Source organism: Felis catus, chromosome F1, assembly GCF_018350175.1.
Source record: "Felis catus isolate Fca126 chromosome F1, F.catus_Fca126_mat1.0, whole genome shotgun sequence".
Lineage (NCBI taxonomy): Eukaryota > Metazoa > Chordata > Mammalia > Carnivora > Felidae > Felis > Felis catus.
Window position 1 is genome coordinate 68,508,169 of NC_058384.1, and position 18,927 is coordinate 68,527,095.

Genomic DNA, 18,927 nt, shown 5'->3' on the forward strand with positions numbered 1-18,927 from the left:
CTCCCCGCGCGACTTCCTGTGTCAGGTCTCAGCCTGACTATCCCCTCCCTGAGGCCGTCCCTCAGCCCCCAGCTGGACTAGCCCCCCCCCCCCCCCCCCCCCCCCGGCTGCTGTCTCCCTCACGCTATCTCCCATCCCACACTGAGGGCGGCAGGTCCTTTCCAGGGTTTTCTATGTCGCAGCGTGGCTCTCGACTTTCTCACGTGCAGCGCTGGGTCATTTGCCCAAGACTCCCCCCGAGAGGTACTCGGACGTGTCACACGTGTCCTTTTGCTTCAGGACTGAACACACAGTCCAGTGTGTTTAAGCCGAAGGTCCCCTGATGGGCATGTCCGGTCCACATGATGACTTGCACGTGCGCCCGAATGAGGTTATGCTTAGAAGACCAGACCCACCCAACACTTTTTTTTTTAAGACTTACTTCATTTTTAAGTAATCTCTACACCAAAGTGGGGCTTGAACTCATGGCCCTGAGATCAAGGGTCACATGCTCCAACCAGGCAGCCAAGTTCATTTTTTTATTTTTAAGATTTTATTTTTACCACTCAACACTTTTCATCACCACATCCACAGTGCTACTTTTCCGTTTTCCACCGACAACGCGGCTCTGGGGATAAAACTTCACACGGACGTCAAGCTCACGCACAAATCGCCAGCACTGTGGGAAGGAGGACGAGACCCTGCCACGCGGACTGCCTGCTGGTGTGCGTGGTGCTTACAGCACCCTACAGACAGGGGGCCGCGTGCGGGTCCAGGTGGAGGTCAAGGGCTCACGCTTTCACTGGCACCTTCACAGGACACTGTCCCCATCCCCAACCATGACTGCGAGACGGTGAGCTCCCGCTAGCACTCATCAAAGAACTTGGCAGGTGCTTACTAAACGCTTAATGTAGGGTGCCTGCGAGGCACCCTCGGGCACAGGGGCTCCGCACGGAAAGCACCCCCCTGCCCCCCCCCCCGGTGCTGGGTTCCCACGTGCCCCGGGAAGCCCCACGCTGGGCAGCGGGGAGCCTGGCACAACCCGGAGACGCTGTGGAGCCGGAGGGAGCCCCCTTCTGCACTTGCCGGCTCTGGGGGTCACCTCCCCCCACCCCGCCCACGGAAGCTCCTGCCGCGTGTGGGACCAGCCTGAACGACAGGCTGTTCCTTCCCCGCTCGCTCTAACAATGGCAAAGCACTGGCCAGCTCAGAGAAATAGCAAATAAATAGGCTTTTCTTCTCGTCCACAAAAACAGAGCTCTGGGAGCAGCGTGAGGGCCTCCCTCTGACAAGGAGCTTGAGTAATGGTTTTCTGAATCTTTAAAACTGAGTCACTGGTTTTTTTTTTTTGTTTTTTTTTTTTTTAATGAGGGTGATTAATCATAAACCAGCTATTGGCAACTATTGCTTGTTCCAGTCCTTCTTCAAAAGATGGCTCTTCTAGGGGCACGTGGCTGGCTCAGTAGGTACAGCCTGCGACTCTTGATCTCAAGGCCGAGGGTTCAAGCCCCACGCTGGGCAGAGCCTACTGAAAAAAAAACTGTGCGAGGTACATTTCTTGCAGAACCTGTGAACAGCACTGTGTTAACTATGCTTCTGAAAGCAGTACGCACTGGACGGACAGACAGACAAGAAAGACCGACAGGAAACAAACATGCTGAAGCCAACCCAGCCACCCACTCGGCCCACGCCTGACGAGGCTCTGAGCCGGGCCGTGGCACCGCGTAGCCGAGCGGGAGCCTCGGGGCCCCTGGCCTCCTGCCACGTCTGCCCAGCCCTCCAGAGGCTGAGACTAGAGTGATCTCCTCCCGTCTTCCTGTACTTTGGGGATTTTCTACGAGCCGCGTCACTCTCAGAATGAACGTGTGCAGGTGCTTAAGACAAAGAAGCAAACGTAGCCTGGGTCTGTCCAAGTCATTCAGCCTCAGGAGGAGGGAAGGTGGGGCAGGGAACAAGGGGACAGGGGACAGGAAAGGGTGACAGTGGGCTCCTTCAGGTGGGGGAGAGTGCGTTCCCCGGCCCTCGGGCCCTGTGCTCCCTCACCGCCCTGGGGCCCTCAGCCCCGCTGGCCCCATCCCCTGGGCCACTCAAGGTCATGGTCCCTCCCCGTGTGCCTCTGTTTGTCTGCTCCCTGGAGCAGCCAGGAACCCCCCCTCCCGAAGCAAGTCTCCCGGAGAGGGAAGGGCCAAAGGAAGGAGACACAGCGGGTGAGCAGAGTGCCCCCGAGAGTCCCTTCTTGTTCAGTCGCTCCCCCCGCCCCCCGGCGAAGGGGCGCCAGGCGGAGCTGACCCTGCGCACCGACACCGAACAGGCAGCACCCCTGTAGCACCTGCCAGCTGTGTGGGGCCAGGGACTGCCCTCCTGAAGAACTCAGGATGGTTGTGCCCGTCCTGTGCCAGGCCAGAAGTGCTCAGGGAGCACTCACAGCAAACACCTACTATGCACCAAGCCTCCTCTTTGTCCACACTGCCATCCTCGAACCCCACACAAAACCCTGCAGGGAACCTACAACGGCCTGTAATACAGGCCGCCCTGACATAAACATCAGGACGTGTGGAGGGATCCAGGGAGGGGACACTGAGTGGGGGGGGGGTCTGACCAGTGGAGCCGCAGGGAGGGGCATCCCATCAGGACTCAACAGCTGGAAAAGGCACCAAACAGAAAGGCCACAGAGGGCAGCAGCTGGGGTCCTCAGGGGCCGAGACAGAAGCCAGAAGAGCAGGAGACTCCAGCCCCAGCCCCTGACGGGAGCCAGCCCTGTCTTTCCTTCTGTGTATCCTCCAATCACCTGGAGAACAAACCAGCTGTCCCCCCCTCCCCTCCGGCTCCACCAGGACGCGCCACAGAGTCAGGGGAGGGGAGGCGGGCAGTCCAGGGCCGGGAGCTTTCTTCCTTCTTCCCATGGCTAGTGTCAGACGCACGACGGCACCCTGCTCCCCAGCTTCCTGTGAAGGAAAGGGTCCCGCAGAGGCCATAAGACGTCACCGGGGCCCAAGATCTGAAGAGTGTCCTCTCCCCAAAACAAGCTCCAACATCTCCTCCCCGAATGCCAGGCACTTGTGGGCCGCCGACGGGGGCAGCCCGGCGTGGAGGGGACAGGAGGCCCGAGCCCATCCCCGGTCTCATCAACGATTCACAGGCCCCAGGCCAAGCCCCAGTCTCTGTCTGTGAAGTCTGAAGGTCCCTCTCTGCTGCCCCCACTCCTGCCTCCGGCATCTTGCCACGTGGGGTCGTCAGCTCTCGGAGGTCAGGAAGCACGTCTATTATCTGCCTCAGCTTGAAAACACACAATTGACAGATTTATTATTTAATAGCTGATGACTTTGCTTTGGACAGGGATGTAGCCGGACCCCTGTGCCCTTAGACAGACGCTTGTCTTCTCCCCGCGAAGCCCTAAGGGAGGGGGTCCACAGCCTCCCTGCCTCCCCTTCCTCAAGAGGAAGAGAGCCGAGGCCCTATAGCCCCACGCAAGCCCACTCCCCGGGGCACTGGAGCCCCCTTGTGGGGGGGGGGGGCTCTACGGCACAGCTCCGGGAAGCGGGGAGGAGCCCCATTCCAGACCTAAGGTCAGGTGCCAGAAACCGAAACAGCTTTGCTGTTTTTCTACTTTTTTTTCCCTCCTCAAGTAAACTTGCAAATGTCAATAATCAGAAAAACATGCCCACGGAGATAAATTTCTCAACTCTGTTGCAGCTCGCGGCCGCTCTTGCCAGCAAAAACAGGCTTGCTTCCCCGCCCCACTTACGCAAGCGGTGAACCGGCTCCCCAGCGCACGGCCGCGGAGGACCCAGGCTTAGTGCACGCCTGCGAATCCCACCCCTGCTTTCTGAGCAGGGACTCGGGTCTGGCTGACCAGCCGGCTGGCACCACAGGACGGACTCCAGCCTCTCCGGCTGCAGAGGCCCAGGGTCTCAGAAGGGGTCACGGAGAAACCAGGTCCCTTCTCGGCAATAAAGGCCTTGAACTGGAAGAGAGTGGCTGCTGCGAAGCCTCCAGAGGAACGTGGGTACCTGTGTCCAGAAGCGGAATTCGGTCCCGGGGAGCCCAGAAGACGTCCCCAGCGCTCTCCGTCTACCAGCTGGAACACACGTCCTGGTCTCCACGTGACAATCGTAACGCTCACCACCGATCGTGAGCTCAGCGGCTCACCCACGAGCCCGCTGCTCCTCGCGATCACCTCGCTGGGAAGGCAAAGCCCGTCCCATATCACGGCTGAGGTGACACAAGTTCAGGGAAGTTCAGGAACTTGCCCAATTCGCACAGCTATCGAGGGCAGTAGTCTGCATCGACTCCAGGTATCTGGCCACGTGTCTCTCTCCTCCGGGCAGGGGCCTCTCTGGGCCCCCCCCGCCGGCTCCCCCTTCTCCGGGCTGCCTGCCAACCGTCTCTCCCCACTCTTCCCGTGCCTTTCCACCCATCACGGAGGCTGGTGGAGGGGAGCCCTGGGTGAGAGGGACCTGAGGGCAGCAGGCCCCCTCGGCAGAGCCCCCCACCGGAGTAGTGGGTGCAGGGCTCTTACAGGAGTCAGGGGCCAAGCACCCTGACCGTCCCCCGGGGCAGCAGCTTGTGAGACCCTCCACACACGCGCACACACACACACACACACACACACACACACACACACACACACTCCTGCTCTCACAGGGCACCCACTCACAGGCCTAAACTCCCCGGGACGCAGGGAGAGGCCAGCCACCTTCTCTAGCTCAGCCCCCCACCCCACCTCTTCCCCTGCCCGCGGCCGCACCCCTCCTCTCTCTCGTTTGCGGTGCTGTACCTGCTTGTATTTGCCTTGTATCTGGCAGAGCCCTGTGTACCTTGGCTCTGCACTGTGACCACGCCCTGCGCGGGGAGAGGAGGCTCCTCAGGACCCACACAAAGGTGCTGCTGGATGCCTGGCCCGCGGACCAGCACCCGGACCAAGTCCTCCAGAGACAAGCCCAGGACCCTGCCCCGGCGGCCTCGGAGGGAATGTGCTGGCCCCGCCCAGGTCTGGCCCGGTCACCTCTCAGAGATTAGCACCCAATTAGAGGAAAAGATACGGAAGGGCCGCCCCTCAGGCCAACTGGGGCCAGGTGCCCATGGACGGCAGCAGCTTGGGGGGGACTAGACCCTGCCCTCCGCCCCCCCTGGTCGTGTCCACCCCTCGGCCGGCCCGGAGCACAGCCAGTCCTGTCTCCGAACTCGGCCAGCTCGCGGATGGCACCACCAGGCGCCCCCCAAACACTGCCCACCGCCCTCCACTCTAGACCTGTGGAACTAACGGTTTGAGGCACCACAGCATGGGGGGGGGGGTGGCCTGGTCGTGTCTGCTCCTCATCTGAGGGGCAACCGCAGGGGCACGCCATCTGTGACAATTCACCAAGCTGCAGGTTTACGCTGAGCACGCCGGTCTGTGCGTGAGGCACGGCCATGCACATTCTAATGAAGGCCCCAAGTCAGCTCCCAAGGTCCCACCGCTGCCTGAGCCCGGGCCTACGACCCCTCCCCACGCGGGCGTGCACACGCACCACGCACCTGCACGCACACACACACGCCTGCACGCACATGCACCTGTGAGCCACAGCCATCGGTCCAGCTCGCCCCGTGTCCCCAAGAAGGAGGCGGCTCCGAACCGGCAGCAGGCAGCCGCAAAGCCAGGAAGGACCCCGGCCCCCCAGCCCCGCCATGTGCTGAGACAGGAGGACGCGGCATCGTGAATGGCAGTGCTCCCTACACCCATCTCCAAACTCCACGTGACCCTAATAAAAATACCAAGAGGAATGTTTTGGACTGGACACACGGATTCTAGAGTTCAAGCGCAGCCAGAACGATTCTGAGCAAGTGGAGGGAGGGGATGGGAATCAGCCCACCACACCTGCAAGCCACAGTTGTGAGAGCAGCAGGCACTGGCACTAACGGACTGAAGCATGAAAAAGACTAGAAATGGTTCAGAAATAACAACCCAAACAGCTTAGTCTGCACTAACGAACTGCACACTTTAAAATGGCTAAGATGAGGGGCACCTGGGTGCCTCAGTTGGTTAAGACTCCAGCTCTTGATTTTGGCTCAGGTCATGATCTCATGGTCATGCGATGGAGCCTCACGTGGGGCTCTGCACTGACAGCACAGAGTCTGCTTAGGATTCTCTCTCTCTCCCTCTCCCCGGCTCACACTCTCTCTATCAAAATAAATAAATAAACTTTAAAAAATAAAATGGCTAAAATGATAAATTTTATGTGTACTTTTTTTTATAATTTTAATTTTTTTTAACGTTTATTTATTTTTGAGATAGAGAGAGACAGAGCATGAACGGGGGACGGTCAGAGAGAGAGGGAGACACAGAATCGGAAACAGGCTCCAGGCTCTGAGCCATCAGCCCAGAGCCCGACGCGGGGCTCGAACTCACCGACCGCGAGATCGTGACCTGAGCTGAAGTCGGACGCTTAACCGATTGAGCCACCCAGGCGCCCCAAATTTTATGTGTACTTTACCACAATTTTTATTTATTTATTTATTTTTATTTTTTTATTTATTTTTTATTTTTTTTTTCAACGTTTATTTTTTGGGGACAGAGAGAGACAGAGCATAAACGGGGGAGGGGCAGAGAGAGAGGGAGACACAGAATCTGAAGCAGGCTCCAGGCTCTGAGCCATCAGCCCAGAGCCTGACGCGGGGCTCAAACTCCCGGACCGCGAGATCGTGACCTGGCTGATGTCGGACGCTTAGCCGACTGCACCACCCAGGCACCCCTACCACAATTTTTAAAAAGTAGTTCATGGGGCACTGGATGGCTCAGTCGGTTGAGCGTCTGACTTGAGCTCAGCTCTTCAGCTCAGGTCATGACCTCACAGTTCCTGAGTTCGAGCCCCGTGCCGGGCTCTGTGCTGACGGCTGCTTTGGATTCTGCATCTCCCTCTCTCTCTGCCCCTCCCCCACTCACACTCTGTCTCTCTCTCAAAAATAAACATTAAAAAAATTTTTTAAAGTAGGACACAAAACCTAGACATCGTAAAAGAGATTGATAAATCTAACTACAGTAAAAATAATCTGCACAGCAAACACCATCTCCCCCCAAAAAGTCAAAAGACAAATGACAAACTGGAGAAAAATATTCATAACTCACATCATAAAGTCCTTAACACATGAAGAGTTCCCATAAACAATAAAAGACCCACAGCCCAATGAACGCGAACACACAGTCCATAGAAAGAGACGAGGCAGACGTCTGTCAAACATGAAAACACCGGGGCGCCTGGGTGGCGCAGTCGGTTAAGCGTCCGACTTTAGCCAGGTCACGATCTCGCGGTCCGTGAGTTCGAGCCCCGCGTCAGGCTCTGGGCTGATGGCTCGGAGCCTGGAGCCTGTTTCCGATTCTGTGTCTCCCTCTCTCTCTGCCCCTCCCCCGTTCATGCTCTGTCTCTCTCTGTCCCAAAAATAAATAAAAACGTTGAAAAAAAATTAAAAAAAAAAACATGAAAACACCTGCACAGTCTCACTCAGATAAAGTGAACGCGAATTAATTCCACACAGACACCATTTTCCACGGAGCAACCAGCTCAGTAACACACTTGGCAAAGGTGCAGGGGTCACAGCCGTTCTCCCCTCGCTGCTGGGGGTAGCTGCTGTCCTCTCTCAGAATTACAAACGCACACGCCCCGGGACCCGCGTTCACCCCGCGAGGAGTCTGCCCTGCGTGTCCCCACACGCCTGCACCAGGAGGGGCGGGGCTCGTCCCCTGCAGCCCTGCAGACAGCAGCACAGCGAGGCCGGCCGTAAGCAGGGGCCTGTGAGAGGGACCCGGCAGATCCACACAATGAAACACCGCAACATTCGCGAGCAAGTTCTTTGTCTGAACTCTCTCCTAGTCCGCTGGGTGCGGGCTCCGGGGCCAAGCCCCAGCCCCGGCCGTCACTCACAGCCGTGAGCCTCCTCTTAGCCTCTCCATAAAATGGAAACATAAGAACACCTCCTTCAAAGGCCGCGTCGAGGATTACACTAGACGACTGCGGTGAGAACCTCAGCGCTATTTTCCAGATGCACCTGATCTCTCCAGAAACGCAAGCAGTCGTAAGTGCTACACCCGCTGCCCGAGCGTCTCTCCCCTCTTCCGCAGCAAAGTCCTGCTGTGGCCTCCCCTCCTCCCGCCGGGTGCGCTCTCAGGGCCAGTGACACCCATCAAGCCCCACTTCCGGGTGAGAAGTCTCGTCCGCCTCGGCTTCAGGTGCCCTGCCCCGAGTGGGCAGCAGCAGAAGGCCTGGACCACCGGCCCCACGCAGACCAGCTGCCTCTCTTCGGGAGAGCTCGCTTCGGGAGACCACGCTTGCAACGGCGTGGGAGAAAGTGATGCGGACGCCCACGAGGGAGGGGGCGCTGAGCACGGTTCAGTCAGTGAGAGGAGGCAACAGGACCCTCCCTCTGGGCCACAGCGCGCTGTCTCCGCCACACCCACGGCATGGTGTTGCTGAGTCTCTGACGAGGATGCTGTGAAGAGAAGGTGACCTTGGCATCCTTGAACTTCGGGGGCCGGCGGGGGTGGAATCGGCCACACACACGATTTAGTGCCAAGAGCAGGGTTCGGAGTCTCGCCTGCCACTTCCCTGCTGTGTGAGCTCGGGCAGGCTGCGAACCTCTCTGAGCCCTATTTCCTCCCACCCACTCAAGGATACTGCTTCAGCAGCCTCTCACCTCTGTCCACTTTTGGTCTGTGCCGCCTCACTCCCGTGAGCATGCAAGCGGGCAGACGGTCCGGTCATCTTTCTAGAAATCCTTTTGCTGGATCCCACTCGTCCGGCTAAGGCACACTCCATTTCTTCACCCCCTTTACAGCTAACCTCCTCACAAGAGGAGCCTACGCCCGCGGTGCTGTTTCCCCACTCCCGTCCGCTCATGAATCCACTCCAGGCTTTCCGCCTCCACCCAAGCGCACTACTGGCCCAGCCGTCCTCACGGGGCCTCCAACTCTCCTGGCTGCCCCTGACCTCACTGCTCTCACCTCCTGGGTCCCCTCCTCTGCCAGCCTCACACGCTCGGCCGGGCCTCTCCTCTCCAGCCACACTCGCCCCGCGTGAGGCCGGCCACTCTCAAGGCTGGGTAGGACACGTCTCTTAGAGACTCCCACATTCACACCTCGAGCCCGGTCCTCGTTCCCAAACCGCAGGTTCCCGCATCCCATCTCATCGGCGTCCGTCATCGGTTGTCCGATAGACGTCTCCATTCCAGCGCGTCCAAAACCGACCTCCGGGTCTCCCCTCCAACGAAACGTGCCGTCCCACGGCCCACCCCACGTGCGCCAGGGGTCCAACCCCGGGGTCCAGCGCCTTCGGCTGCCGTGAGGGGTGGAACTGCGCACACCTCTCTGTGTAACCGTTACTGTAACACATTCGGAGGAGAGACCGAAGGATGCTTCTCAGGAAGGGGACTTGGGAGCCGGAGGGAAACCGAGAGCAGGTGCGGGGGAGGCAGCCTGGACGCAGGGCCTTGGGGCCCCAGAGCAGAGCCAGCAGAGGGCAGGTGAGAGCGGGGGGCCTGCTAGGGGCAGAGACGTCAAGCCTGGACCCGGCACCACCTGGCACCACCTGGCCCTGCCCGGGGCTGCGGACCTCTCTGGATCTCGAGCCCAGAGAGCAAAGCACACAGGTTAATCATCCACAGGAAGCTCCTGGGGCTTGGTGGGGGCGGGGGGGGGGGGGGGGGAGGGGGGTCTGAGAGCTAAAAGCCTTCCTCTATGACTCCAGGCCTCCAGGTTCTCTTCTAAAGACTCCTGCCACATGGCAGTTAATGATGCGACATTTAGCACTTCCTGTCCAGCTAGTGTCCCCAGGGAGCCCTCTGCTCCAGGCCCTCAGGATCAGAGAGCATCACAGCGCTAAAGAGGACGGACTTTCCCTGCCAAACCGGTGTCTAAGGGATCCCTGAATGCTTTCGTATTCCCTTCAGGCCCTCATCCAAATATCATCCTCTCCGTGAGAACTTGCCTGGCCTTCCCTCAGAAAGGTCCACGCTATAGGCCCCTATATCTACACACAGTTCCAACCCCCTCTTACTCTTCCTCCTTGGCCCTAGTAACCATCACATTATGTATCAAGCTCACATCTCCGTAGGATGAAGCCCCAGTGAGCCAGGATTTTTGTCTGTTTTGCTCATTTTAGCATCCACAATTCTGAGAGCAGCAGCTGGAACAGACGAGGAGCTCAAAATACTTTTTCAAGGGGCGCCTGGGGGGCTCAGTCGGCTGAGCATCTGACGCCTGGTTTCGTTCGGCTCAGGTCGTGATCTCACGGTTCATGAGATCAGCCCCAGGTCGGGCTCTGCGCTGACAGTTCAGAGCCTGCTTGGGATTCTCTCTCTCTGCCCCTCCTCCGCTCTCAAAGTAAGTAAACATTTTTTAAAAGCTTTAAAACTACTTTTCTCAAATGTGTGGATTATTAGCTATATATTGTTCAGCACCTGCTCTGCATCATGGACTGTTCTATACACTCTGCATAATATTTTCTTTCCTCTTTACAACCACTCGCTTAGCTGGTACAATGATTTCTATTTTCTAGATGAGAACAGTGAGTCTCCAAGAGGCAAATTCACTCACACAAACTCACATCATCTCTACACGGCAGGACTGGGCAGAGATCTGTCCCCACACCTGAACCATCACCGGTGACGATGGGCCATGTTCAGGCGAAGAGAAGGTCCAGAGAGGGGTAAAGGAAGAAGCAGCAGAAAGGGTCCGGAAGAAACTGTTTCGTGCTCTACAGCAGCAGCACGTCCCACAGAACTTTCTGCCGTGATGGACGTGCTGTGTGCAAGACGTCAGCCACTACTCACAGGTACCACAGAGCACCTGACACGTAGCTAGTCCAACAAAGGAACTACATTGTGTGTGTTATCTTGTTTTTGTTTTTTGTTTTTTTGGTGGGGGGGAGGGGAAGCAAGCACACACACGAGCGGGGAGAGGAGCACAGGGAGAGAGAGAGTGGAGCTTGGTCCCAGGACCCTGGGATCATGACCTGAGCCCAAATCAAGAGTTGGCAAAAACAGAAACAAAAAGAACCAAAAAAAGAGTCGGACACTCAACTGACTGAGCCACCCAGGCACCCCAAGGAACTACATTTTTAACTAGACTCCATTGTAATTAATTCATTTAGTTTTTTTTTTATGTTTATTTATTTTTGAAAGAGAGAGGGACAGAGCGTGAGCAGGGGAGGGGCAGAGAGAGAGGGAGACACAGAATCTGAAGCAGGCTCCAGGCTCCCAGCTGTCAGCACAGAGCCCGACACAGGGTTCAAACCCACGAACTTCGAGATCATGACCTGAGCCTAAGTCAGATACTCAGCTCAACCAACTGAGCCCCCAGACAGCTTTGGTGTCACTGATGTAAATATAAATAGACACACCTGGTAAGTGGCTGCAGGACAGGGGAAGGAGGGGAGAGGGGAAGGGGGTGCATATCTACAGCAGTGAGCTCCCCGCCCCGGGCTGCTCCCAGTTTGGTTTACCCACCTGCACCTGCTGCCTGGGGTCCCCTCGCCCCTCAAGGAGCTTCCTCTCTGCACCCTCCCCCACCCCAGACAATCTGTCTTTGGGAAGTTGGTACCAAAGGCCTTTAGGCAGCTGGATTTTCTCAGCCTCTCTCTGGGATTTACATTTGGCCATTTTCAAGCTCCTTTTAGGGTGGAGTCTGGGTAGCTGGTCCCACACAGGCCCCACAGGGCTTTACGCGGACTCAGCGTCTGCTGCGACGAATAAACAAGGGCAGAGGGAAAGCAGGAGAGATTTCTGGCAACTAGAAGCCTGGCTTCAGCTCCTCAAGCACACCCTTCCGTGGGTCATCCTCAGACCCACGACTCACAAACAGTATGGGTTGGAAAGGACTCTTCCCGAGCCTCACTTCCAGATACTTCTCTTCAATAAATCTAGGGTGGGGAACGGGACTTGGCCAACGCGCGTGCACACACGTGCGTACACACACACACACACACACACACACACCCCAATTCTGATGCAACCAGCCCCAGTGCTACCCTTCTGAGAAATACTGATTCAGGGTGAGGCTGGGAACAGGGGGACACCGGGGGCAGGAAGAAGGCGCCCTAAAGGGGAGTTCAGCAGTTGAGAAAGGACTTTTGAGAGACCTCAAGTTGTACGTGCTTGTTTTGTGTGCCAGCTCGCTCTGCAGAAGGCGGAAGGAACCTGAGTCACCCGTGTCCAGGCCTTCCACGCCCAACACCTGAGTCCCCGCCTGTCTGGGCCCCAGGTTCACCTGAGCGGTCCTGCGGGCTCCGGGCTCAGGCTCGCGGGCAGCGCTGGCTGGCGGGGGAAGCACGCCTCCTGGCTACAAGAGCCGCAGCCTGGAGAAGCAGCGGGGTTCCCCCTCTAACTCAGCTCCCTCCAGCCTCTGCTGCCCCCTCACTTCCCCAAAGCCAGCGCTTCTCAGCCATCTGCTGTGCGCTTCCTGTACAGTGTCTTTATGTCTCCTCTCCCGCTCGCGGGCTGTGTGGGTGTGGGAGGAGAGCTGGGTATTTTCTACTTCTCGGCATTTTCCTTCTGAGCTGCGCTTTCACTTCCTCCCCCAATTCTCAGTTCTGCCTTTCGTGGGCCGCCCAGGCCTGGAGACCACCTCGCCCGTCCCTCTGGAGCACCAGGGGATAGAGACTGACTGCAGTGGGCGGCCCTTTGCAATGCCCAGCGGCCAGGCCACTTAGGAGCCAGAGGGCACAGGAACCGCAGCAGGAAGCTTCCCAGGGCAGGTGCCCTGGGGTGTGGTGTGAGGAGCCAGACGCAGGCAGGCCGGGGAACCTTGCTCCCTCCCGGGGGTGGGGGGAGAGTGTGGCCTCAACCCTGCCTGGCACACCTCTGGCACCACAGCGGACAAGCCCAGGCCTCACTTCCCTTCCCTTGCCCCTCCTGCCCCCGTCCTCAGCCAGCAGGCAGGGCTCTCAGATCAGCTCAGGCAGAGGACTAGCTCTACTGTTGGGAATCTCGGGCCCGCCTCCACCAAGGGCCTGACCGTATCCCATCCCAGCCTCTCTGAGCCTGTGTCCGCTTTGGGTCGAAGTATATCATATATATATATATATATATATATATATATGTGTGTGTGTGTGTGTGTGTGTGTGTATATATACGTATATATATACACGTATGTATATGTATATATATACGTGTATACATATACACGTATGTATATGTATATATGCATACGAGTATATATATGTATATGCACGTACACGTGTAACATGTATATACATACATATATGTATATACACGTGTATATATATATGTAAATATATATTTACATTTAGTTATTTTTGAGAGACAGAGAGAGAGCACAAGTGGGGGAGGAGTAGAGACAGAAGGAGACACAGAATCCAAAGCAGGCTCCCGGCTCCGAGCTGTCAGCACAGAGCTGGACGCAAGGCTCGAACTCACAAACCATGAGATCATGACCCGATCCCCAGTCAGATGCTTAACCGACTGAGCCACCCAGGAACCCCAGGAACCAAGTATATTTCAGATCCAGCAGACAACAAGAACACATGTGGAAGGTACCTGAAGCCTCGGTCAGCAGTGGCTGCCACCTGCAGGGGTTCCCAGTGTGTGCTGAGAAGGGGGGCCCCTCCATTCTCCTCTGTGCAGCACAAGGGGCACCGCCGTCCAGAAAGCAAAGCGCTCACCCCCCTATAGCTTCTGGAGTCCCCTCTCCCAGCAGAGAGACGGCTGGGCTGAGGATGTCTGCCCAAGACAGGACCCACCTGCTCCCAGAAACCTGCAAGCCGCTCCTCAAAGAGGCCCCCATACCCGAAAAGAAGTCTCTGGAGAAGCGGTGGCCGGAGAGCCCGGACACAACTGGGCGCGTGGCCAGAACCCATGGACGGGCTTGGCTGCCAGGGGCCGATTACAGTCAACAGGAGCAAAAGTGTCCGCTGCCCTCTGCCCCGCCCCTCCTGTCCTCTGGCCAGGGAGCCCAGCGTGCGCCAGCCCCAAGGCTCCCGACTCCCCTCCCGGGCCAACCTCCCCACCGGGGTTAAATTCTTAAATTCTCGGGGGCCGCGAGAAGTGCCAGCCCCCTCGCAGTCGGGGTTGTGACACACACACACACACACACACACACACACACACACACACACACACACACACGCGTGCACCCGGGACCGAGGCGGAGGGGGAAGGGCCAGCGACGCGGCCCCCAAAGCCAACGCCGAGAGCGGCGCCGGTGCCCCGGCCGCCCCCGCGGGAATGCGCCCCCCTGGGCCTGCGCCGCCCCCCACCCCGCGTCAAGACCCCCGGGGGCGCAGAGAAGGAGGTTCGAGACGCGGCCCCCCGACCACACGCCAAGTCGGCGGCCACGGAAGAGGGGTGCCGCCCCCCTCCCCCCGCCGGCCGCCCCCGCCCTCCAGGTGCGCGCGAAGACCTTACCCGGCGCGGGACAGCCCCCGGGGGTCAGGGCGGCCCCTGGCGCGGCCAGCAGGGCGGTGAGCAGCGCGCAGCGCAGGGCCAGCATGCTTCCTCCGCGGCTGACGCGCCGAGGTCCCGGGGCGGCGGGGCCGGGCGGCCGGGCGGCCGGGCGGCGGGGCGGGGCGGGGCGGGGCGCGCGGTGGGGCGGGCTCAGGCCCCGAGCGCGGCCGCCGTCCCCCGGGTCCCCGCGCTCTCCCGGCCCGGGCTCCGCGGCAGCGTGACTTCCCGCTCGCACATGACTCAGCCGCCGACCGTGCCGGCCGCGAAGGAAAGCCCTGGCGGAGCGGGAGCGGGAGCGTCCCCGCCGGCCCGGGGCGCTGTTGCGAAAGCCGAGCGCGCGCGCCGCCCGTCGGGGAGCCGCTTCCGGCCGCGAGCGCCGCACCTGGGCCGCGGGCGCCTCGCCTGGGCCGCGGGCGCCTCGCCTGGGCCGCGGGCGCCGCCCCAACCTCCCCAGGGCCCCCTGTCGCGCGCGGTTTCGACTTTTGGTGAGGAGACCGGGACCGGGACTTTGCCGTGAAAGGAACACCTGGACGAGGCGAAGGGACTGAGCGTGCCGGTGATGCCGTTTCACGCCCCGGGTGGCCCCCTTGGAATCACCTGGGGAGCCCTCATAACCACCCTCAGAGATTCCGATTTGACGGATCTGGGATGAGGCTTGGGCAACCGAACCCTGCATTCTCTTACTGGCCCCTCCCGCCCCGAGCGTGCAGTCCCGGCTTTGGAGGCAAGCACAGCAGCCCCCGGCCCGGGCAGACCTCCCCCTACTGTTTCTGCCACTGCTGTTCCCACTCTGGGTTTTCATTTTCCTCATCCGTCAGACACAGATAAGAGCGGCTAGCCTGGTCAGGGAGATTGTGAAGATCCCAGATGATGTCTGCACATCTGGACAGGTCTGGGCCATAGGTGATCAGAGATGTCAGAACCTGCACATCCGCCCTCCTGATCTGACGGAAACTGGTACTTGACTTTCAGGAGCAACCGCAAAGAGCTCTTGAAAGGCCCCACCAGTTTTCCCCAGGGAGCCTGAAGCTGCCAGGGTGGCCTCAGAGCTCAGCTTGAGGGGGGTGGGTGGGGGTGGAAATCCTGAAATAAGGTCTAGGCTGAGAAGTTTCTGGACAACCAGCAACAACATGCTAATTAGAATGTGCGTTTCCGCTTTGGGCTTCAGGCTGGTCCTAACCCAAATCAAGGTCATGGGACAGCTGGAATGGGCCTGTGCTGACAGGAGCTCCCAAGTGGATAGAATCTGACAGGAAGGGACAGAGCTCCTGAAATGCAACCTGCCAGACCCCATGCATCTAGGTCTCTCTGTGGGAACCACCCATCTGCAGGACCGGCTCTCACCAGGAGGGAGCCACGGACACAGGACAAGGACACTCCGTCACACGCAGGCACTCCAGGATAGGCAGGCTGGGGACAGTGGAAGAGTAGGAGCTGGCACTGGGGATGCCCTTTTTTTGGGCCCCCAGCCCCCTGTCCCCAACCAGGGCGTGTTCCTGCAGTCAGTCACCCTTTGTCTCCCCAGGGAAGCTAAGGGCTGGATCACTTTTATCAGACGCTTCCTGCCTGCCAGCCCCCTCTCACCTTGGACCTGGAAGCTAACCTCTTAAAGTTTGCCACCAACAGGGCTCCATTAGAGACCTCCCAGAATAAATACACGGATTGTTTTGAATCCAAAAGGTACTCATTCACGTCTGTTCCTCCTCCCTTGGGCCTCAAGAGGTAGGATGGTTCCCCAAAGGGGCCGGCCAGTCAAGACCCCTAGACCCTAACTCAAAGAGGGTGTGTTTTCTCTTTTCAATTGCCCCACCCCCACCCCTCAGCCTTGGGCCGAAGCGTTGACTGGGAGAGTTCAAACAATACCCTTTGTTCTCTGTCACCTATAGAGGCTATGACCCTAAGTGCTGGGTGGGTTGGGCTGACAAGCAGACCCCTCCTCTGGCCTCTGGCCCTAACACATCAATAACTGCCAGAAAGTGCCCTTTATTTCCCCGAAACCTTCCCCTCCCTTTCTTGTCAGCCTGGGAGGAAGCTGTGTGGCCAGCTGAGGTATCATACAGGGTCCCTCTGATCAGCAGAACTCAGTGTCCCAGGCCAGTGGCACCCCCTAGAGTCAAGCCCCAGACAGGGCCCGGTGCCCTCAGCCTTCCTGGGGACACCTGTCCACTTTCACCATCAGGGGGTGCGGCATCCCCGGTCTGGTTCACCCCACGCACCACCTGCAGCAGAGTTCTGCCTTCTGCTGACTCGCCAGCTGAGTTTACCCCCAGAGAAGGGATTTCTAGCACCGTTGTCACAAGGGGGTTATAACATCTCGCACCGTTGTCACAAGGGGGTTATAACATCTCCCCTTCTGGTAACATCTACAGAATGTCGGGATTTTGTAACCGTTCAGAAGCAACATAGTTAAAATTAAATATAGACTTATCATATGACCTAAGCTCGTGATTTGGGGCTTACATACAAAAGACTTGAAAGCAGGGACTTGAACAGATATTTGCGCCCATGTTCATGGCAGGATTGTTCACAATGGCCAAGCGGTGGAAACAACCCAAGTGCCCAGCCACGGATGACCGGATAAACAAAATCCGCGATCTCTATACAAGCGAATATTATTCAGTCTTAAAAAGGGAGGCAGTTCTGACACACGCTCGAACATGAATGAACTTTGAAGACATTATGCTGAGAGAAATAAGTCAGACACAGGACAAACACTAAATGACTTCGCTTGCATAAAGAAGCCGGAGTGGTGAACTCATAGCGACAGAGTCCGGCGGTGGCCGCCAGAGGCTGGAAACAAGACCGGCATTACTGTGGGATGTGCGTGGGGCTTTACTTTTGCAAAATGAAAAGCGTTTTAGACACGGGTGGTGGTGATGGCCGCACAGCAGTGTGAGTGTGCACGCTGGACTGTGCACTTAAACGTGGTTCAGACGGAGCTTCCGGGCTGGTGGCGCGTTGGGGGTGGGGGTGGGGGGAGGGGCACCCGGAGGGCTGGGAAGTCCACGCCCACCCCTCTTCTATCTGACTTCTCAGTTACATCCTTTTAAAATGAACCTGTGGCCTTGCGGCAGATTTGTAGCATGTGGCATCCAGAAATCACTGTAATTGTGACAGCATCTCATGCAACTGTGGAAGAGTATTCTCTGTTCAAGGATTTAAAAACACTTTTCTAATGTTTTTAGGACTCCCTTTGTGTTACTGAAGGTTCATTTTTCTAGATCATTCCTAATTTTCATGGCATATACTCTTGGCCAACTTTTTTTTTGTTTGTTTTTAATTTTTTTCAAGTTTATTTATTTTGAGAGAGAGAGACAGAGAGGGTGAGTGGGGAAGGGGCAGAGAGACAGGTAGAGACAGAATCCCAAGTAAGCCCCTCACTGTCAGAGTGGGGCCCGATGCAGGGCTCGAACTCACAAACCATGAAATCCTGACCTGAGCCGAAACCAAGGGTTGGACGCTCAACCGACTGAGCCACCCAGGCGTCCCAACTCTTGGCCAACTTTTTAAAAAGAAGACCCACTAGTCCATGAGCAGAAGCACCGTGATGCACAGATAAAGCATGTCATGGGGCGCCTGGATCGGCTCAGGTCATGATCTCGAGATTCCTGTGTTCGAGCCCCTTGTGGGTTCAGGCTTTGCGCTGACAGCTCAGAGTCTGGAGCCTGCTTCAGATTCTGTGTCTCCCTCTCTCTCTGCCCCTCCCGTTCTTTGCTCTCTCTGCCTCTCTCTCTCTGCCTGTCTCTCGCTCTCAAAATATATAAACATTAAAAAAAAAGAAAAAAAGCACGTCCTGATTCCATTGCTCAAAAAGAAGGTGCGATCTTACTGCTAACTGGCCAAGGTCGCTCCAGAAAAACAAGGGCTGAAGCATAGTTGCCGCCCCTGGGAGCCCAAACCTGGGGTCCTGGTGTTTGAAGAACACAACACCATTGACTCATGGCAGCTGTGTCAGAAATCCAATGGGCATGAACTAAAGTTACTTCATTTGCTTGAAAATTATCTCTACTAAAATGAACTCAACCTTTGTTTCTGTTTTTAATACTTTTTTTTTAGTTTATTTATTTATTTTGAGAGACAGAGAGAGAGACAGAGAGAGAGAGAGAGAGAGAGAGAGAGAGAATCCCAAGCAGGCTCCAAACTGCTAGCACAAAGCCCGACATGGGGCTCAAACTCACAAACCATGAGATCATGACCTGAACTGAAATCAAGAGTCTGACATTCAACTGACTGAGCTACCCAGGCACCCCAGTACTTTTTCTTTTTTTTTAATAGGCTACATGCCCAACATGGGGCTTGAACTCACCACCCTGAGATTAAGAGTCACATGCTCTACCAACGGAGCCAGCCAGGCACCCCTCAACCTTTTTTTTTCCAAAAATAAATAAATACCAGCACACTATCTCCTAACCTGTGTTCCCCTGAATTAACTGTAGTGGGGTAATGGAATACAGTGTATGTCTTCTTCTTCTTCTTTTTTTTTTTTTTGAAATAGTGTGAGCAGGAGAGGGACAGAGA

General features: G+C 57.2%; 1 protein-coding gene across 1 annotated transcript in view; it reads right to left on the reverse strand.

Annotated features, from left to right (window-relative positions):
• The window catches only part of IL6R (interleukin 6 receptor), a 45,278-nt gene extending 30,217 nt beyond the window's left edge, over positions 1-15,061 (reverse strand). The window contains exon 1 of the mRNA XM_023248073.2: positions 14,371-15,061. Within this exon, the coding sequence (XP_023103841.2) occupies positions 14,371-14,455 (85 nt within the window). The 5' untranslated portion in view covers positions 14,456-15,061. The remainder of the gene's footprint in view (positions 1-14,370) is intronic.
• Positions 15,062-18,927: the final 3,866 nt, after the last annotated feature.